At 36.4% G+C, this 5,000-nt stretch overlaps 1 protein-coding gene across 1 annotated transcript in view; it reads left to right on the top strand.

Moving 5' to 3' along the window:
• The window catches only part of LOC143028130 (uncharacterized), a 39,036-nt gene that overhangs the window by 33,270 nt on the left and 766 nt on the right, over positions 1–5,000 (top strand). Inside the window, exons 3-4 of the mRNA XM_076189766.1 lie at positions 1,877–1,979; positions 4,504–4,558. Coding sequence (XP_076045881.1) covers positions 1,877–1,979; positions 4,504–4,558 — 158 coding nt within the window. The remainder of the gene's footprint in view (positions 1–1,876; positions 1,980–4,503; positions 4,559–5,000) is intronic.

Raw genomic sequence — 5,000 nt, 5'->3', positions numbered from 1 at the left:
GTACTAGTATTTCATGTAAATCGAAAGACTAGCCAGAAACCAGGAAAAGAAATATACATATATATTTAGCTACTTAAACGCTTTGTACCATGAGAAAGTAAAATTTTGCTTAGATGAGGTTATCTACCGTGCTAGTTTATCTACAAAAATCTACTTCTAGTTTTCTTTGAAGACATGAGATGGTAGAAAATGCTCGACGGCTGGCAGAAGGTATTTTGAAAATACGCCAAAGTCATTTGTTTCGAGAACCCCTACGGACTAAGGTCACGCAGCGCTCTTTTTTATGGTTGGAGAATAATCTCCATAAAAAAAATAAAAAAAATAAAAATGTCTGCTATCTTCCTCATATCTCTCCATTACCACCTCTTCGGTGCCATTTTGGTCCTATGGATAGAAGCGCTGGTTATCTAATTAAAGGAATAAATCATCACAAAGTATCAATCTGAGTGTCTCGTTTATTGTTTTACTAAATCTCAACGACGAAAGCTTTCTTAATTATATATGGTTTCATTTTTTCATACACCCCCGTACACAAACACCCCCGTATCAAAACAGTTTCCAAAAATATCAAAACCAAAACATCAAACTCAGACATGATTATCAAAGCTCAAATATCAAAAATCAAAACAGGAAATTTGTATTCACAACAAATTTACATAACGTTTATATAATTCTGATGCTTGTGCGTTAGTGAATGCCGGTCTCGCATATGTTTAGTTGAAGGTTCGAATCCCGCATTCCTCTCTGACTCTAAGCAGTGACTATTTGGTGCCTACCCCAACAGTCCTTAAAGCGCATAATAGAGCAAGGGTGATGACTTCGGCCGCAGCTACTGAGCACCTCCTGGCATAAGCTCCACACTGAGGTGTTATGATCTAGTTGTGTTATGTTAGAGTAGACTCCTCGTGTACAGAGACCGTATAGGGCTGACAGACTGATAAATGACCATATATGCGATAACACGTGTCCCAGGGTTCTCTGCCTGGGTTCACTGTGTACACAGGGTTCATCAGAAAGGTCTCGAGTTCGTAAGGGACACGACCGTCTAGCAGACATCGATGGTCCATAGTCCAGGTCCTCGAGGTCGGTAGCCTCCGTTTGACGAAGAAGGCGAAAAGAAGAAGAAAAAAAAAAATGTCCCCAAATGACGATGTGACGTCATCGCATTCTCAGGCGCGTTCTGAGACCTCTTGACCCGAAAAGGACGATGTCTCATTCTTCTGAATCGCCTTCAAAGGGATTCTGGGTACTTCGGGTTTGGTTTTGATGGTGTACCTTTACGAGTGCACAAAAACTTAGGTATCTTCTTCTTTTCCGGGGTGCTAGGGTGCGTTGCAGCTGGGACTGGTGAACGTGAGGTAGCGATAAGCCAGACGCAGAGAGACAGGAAACCTGAAAAGGTCTTTGGGTACTATGAATCTTTATCAGCTGCTACTGCCGGCTCACGGGAGACCCTAAGCTAGTGCCTCTCCGTCTGTAGGTTAGGGACCCTTAGTGAACCAAAGTATTTTGCGAAAGGGAGCCCAAACCGAAACCTAGCGGGAGTTAATGGATGCGTGAGGATATGGTTTAGTGTTGAGTGATCCCCAGGATGCTAAGGAACAGCATTGCATAAAGCATGAGACAACGACCACCTGGCGACCGAAATCAACGTAACATTCTTCACGTAACCATGTCCTCAGCTCTTGTTTACTTACTCACTACCCATCTCCCAATACCTCCTCCTCTTCCTCCTCCTCCTCCACATCCTTCAGGAAAATCTACCCAGAGTACCCAGTGTCACCGCATGGCCGGCTAACTCTTATCGTACTTCGACTGAAGGTTTTATCAGTTCGTTATCTTGCTAATCTGGTTCCTCTTCGTTCCTCCTCTGCAGTGTGAGGACCTTGCGCCCCGGTGCCTCTCCCGACGAAGAGATGCAGATCTGTCAAGCTGTTGCCAGCATGGAGAACCGTCTATACACCTCGGCAGGCTCCAAGGTGAGGCAAATATGAGTCTACTTTCTCAGTACCTCTTCCTTTTCTTCTTCTTCCTCCTCCTTCTTCTCCTACTTCTTCTCTTTCTCCTCTTCCTTCTCCTTTTCCTTATCTTCTGCCTTCTATGGAGAACCGTCTCTAAACCTCGACAGCCTCCAAGGTGCGGCAAATATGAGTCTACTTCCTCAGCACCTCTTCCTTTTCCTCCTCCTCCTTCTCCTCCTCCTTCTTCTCCTCCTACCTCTTCTCTTTCTCCTCTTCCTTCTCCTTTTCTTTATCTTCTGCCTTCTCCCGCTTCTTCTCTCTCCTCTATATCTTCTCCTCTCCCTTCTCGCTTTCGTCTTTGTCTTCCCTCTCATTATCCTCTTTTTCGTCCTTGTTCACCTCTTCCTTCTCCTCTTTCTTTTGCCCCTCGTCCTCCTCCTTTTCCTAGTCCTCCTTCGTCTTCCTCCTCTTCGTCTTCCTCCTCTTCGTCTTCCTCCTTATCTTCCACATTCTTATAAATAGCTTTCTTAGCATCCTTCTCCTTCTCCTCTTCGTCTTTATTCTTGTCATCCGCATTTCATAGATATCCTTCTTTACATCCTCCTCCTCCTCCTCCTTCTCCTCCTCCTCCTCTTCCTCCTCCTCGTCCTCCTACTACTATTTTTCCAGTCGATGTAACTGATATGAGTACGATAAAGATAACTCTTAATGATATCAGAGTTGAAATCAACCCAATCAACCCGAGCCTTTCAATCTTCAGTCCACCTTCAATCCATACTCTTAATGATAAAACCAACTAACGTTTAGCCAGAATAAAGTATATATGTTGTAAGTCAGTGGTTCTCAACCTGGGGGCCATGGTGGGCCCATGGACAAAGGGAGCCATGACAAGAATTTAGTAAAGGGGACCATAGCCTACTGTTACAAAGTAATTATATTTCTAGATAATGTGAGGAATCTAAAATACTAGAATTTATAAAGCAATATTAATAAATGAATAAATAAATAAATAAATAAATAAATAAATAGATAGATAAATAAATAAATAAATAAATAAATAAATAAATAAATAAATAAATAAATAAATAGATAAATAAATAAATGAATAAATAGATAGATAAATAAATGAATAAATAAATAAATAAATAAATAGATACATAAATAAATAAAATAAAGTAAAATAAAATAAAATCCATCACTCTGTCCTGGCAGAAGATTATTGTGATTGTTAACTTTATAACGAAGAATTTTTTTTTTTTTTTTATCAAAGTTTTATTTCTATTTATCAATTTCTTATTTTATTGATTTATTTATCCATTTATTTATTTATTTATTTTATCTATATATATATATTTTTTTTTTTGGGGGGGGGGGACTCTGAGACGCGTTCTGTGACCTCTTGACCCAGAGAGGTGACGATATTTCCTTCTTCTGAATCTCCTTCAAATGGATTCTGGATACTTCGGGTTTGGTTGTTCTGTGAAGGGGAACTACACAAATACTGAGAACTCATGAAACGAAGAATGGAGTCAGAAAGATTAGGGATCACTGGTGCAAGCACTCTGGCTCAACTTTGTCGATTGTAAAGTGGATTTGGATATTTTGTTCTAGTTATTAAAAAATGACGTTTTTATTTGATTTCATGATCGAGGAAGGCTCAGGGGTAGAAGGTATTGTCTGTCTGTCTGTCTGTCTATCTGTCCATCTGTCCGTCTGTCTGTCCGCCTACCCATCTGTCTGTCTTTCTGTCAAGCCATTTGTCTGTCTGTATGCTGTCTCTCTGACCATTTGTAGGTCCGTCTATGACAGTCTGTCTCTCTGCCTGTCTACCTGTCTCCCTGCCCAATTGATGGTCTGATCGTCTGTCTGATTGACCTTACGCCCATCTGTCTCTTTCTTTTTGCCTGCTTGTCTATCTGCCCAATTAACTTTCTAAATGTTTGTCCGTCTGTCTGTCTCTAAATAAGAGCTGTTATTGTTATTGTTATTGCTATCATCATCATTGTTATCATTATTATTATCATTATCATTATTATTATCGTTATCATTATCATTATTATTATTATTATTATTATTATTATTATTATTATTATTATTATTATTATTATTATTATTATTATTATTATTATTATTATTATTATTATTATTATTATTATTATTATTATTATTATTATTATTACCATTATTATTACTATTATTATTATCATTATTATTATTATTATCATTATTATTATCATTATTATTATTATTATTATTACTACTACTACTACTACTATTATTATTATTATTATTATTATTATTATTATTATTATTATTATTATTATTATTATTATTATTATTATTATTATTATTATTATTATTATTATTATTATTATTATTATTATTATTATTATTATTATTATTATTATTATTATTATTATTATTATTATTATCATTATTATTATTATTATTATTATTTCTATTATCATTAACATTGTTAATTACTGTTTTCTCTGTTATTATACCACAGATTTGGTTTAATATATTTTTCTTTTTTCTTCAGGGCGAGTACTTGGCGGCACTAGCGAAGAAACTTTCTTGCATGAAGACTGAATTAAGTAAGTAGTTCATCACTTGGCTCTAATGCGGACAACTGGACCTGACCCATGCGTTTCTTTATTAGGTATTTCAAGTGCTTCTTTGAAGTAGTTTTCCTGCAATTTTTTTTTCTTAAATAAAACTATGCTGATGGAATAACTACTGTTTTTCGTAGTTTTGGTAACGTGTGGGTCAGGTTGGGTTGACAGTTGGGGTGTGTTTCTGTTATCTGGAATTTATTAGATTTAGGAACTTTTTGTTACGAATACTGGGAACTTTATTTTACATTAAACCTTAATAGCAAATGTACTAGCACTTATCAGTACTTAAGTAATAACTGAATATTTTTCCAAATTATAGATTTTCTCTTGTTAGGATTGCGTGAAACTTACCACACATGTAAACATTTGATCTCCTTTAGAGGTTTTGTTTTTGAATAAATAGAGAAAATAACCAAATGTC

This window comes from Oratosquilla oratoria, chromosome 9, assembly GCF_046742065.1.
Source record: "Oratosquilla oratoria isolate Oo_2021 chromosome 9, ASM4674206v1, whole genome shotgun sequence".
NCBI lineage: Eukaryota > Metazoa > Arthropoda > Malacostraca > Stomatopoda > Squillidae > Oratosquilla > Oratosquilla oratoria.
This window is presented reverse-complemented; position numbering and strand designations above follow the sequence as displayed.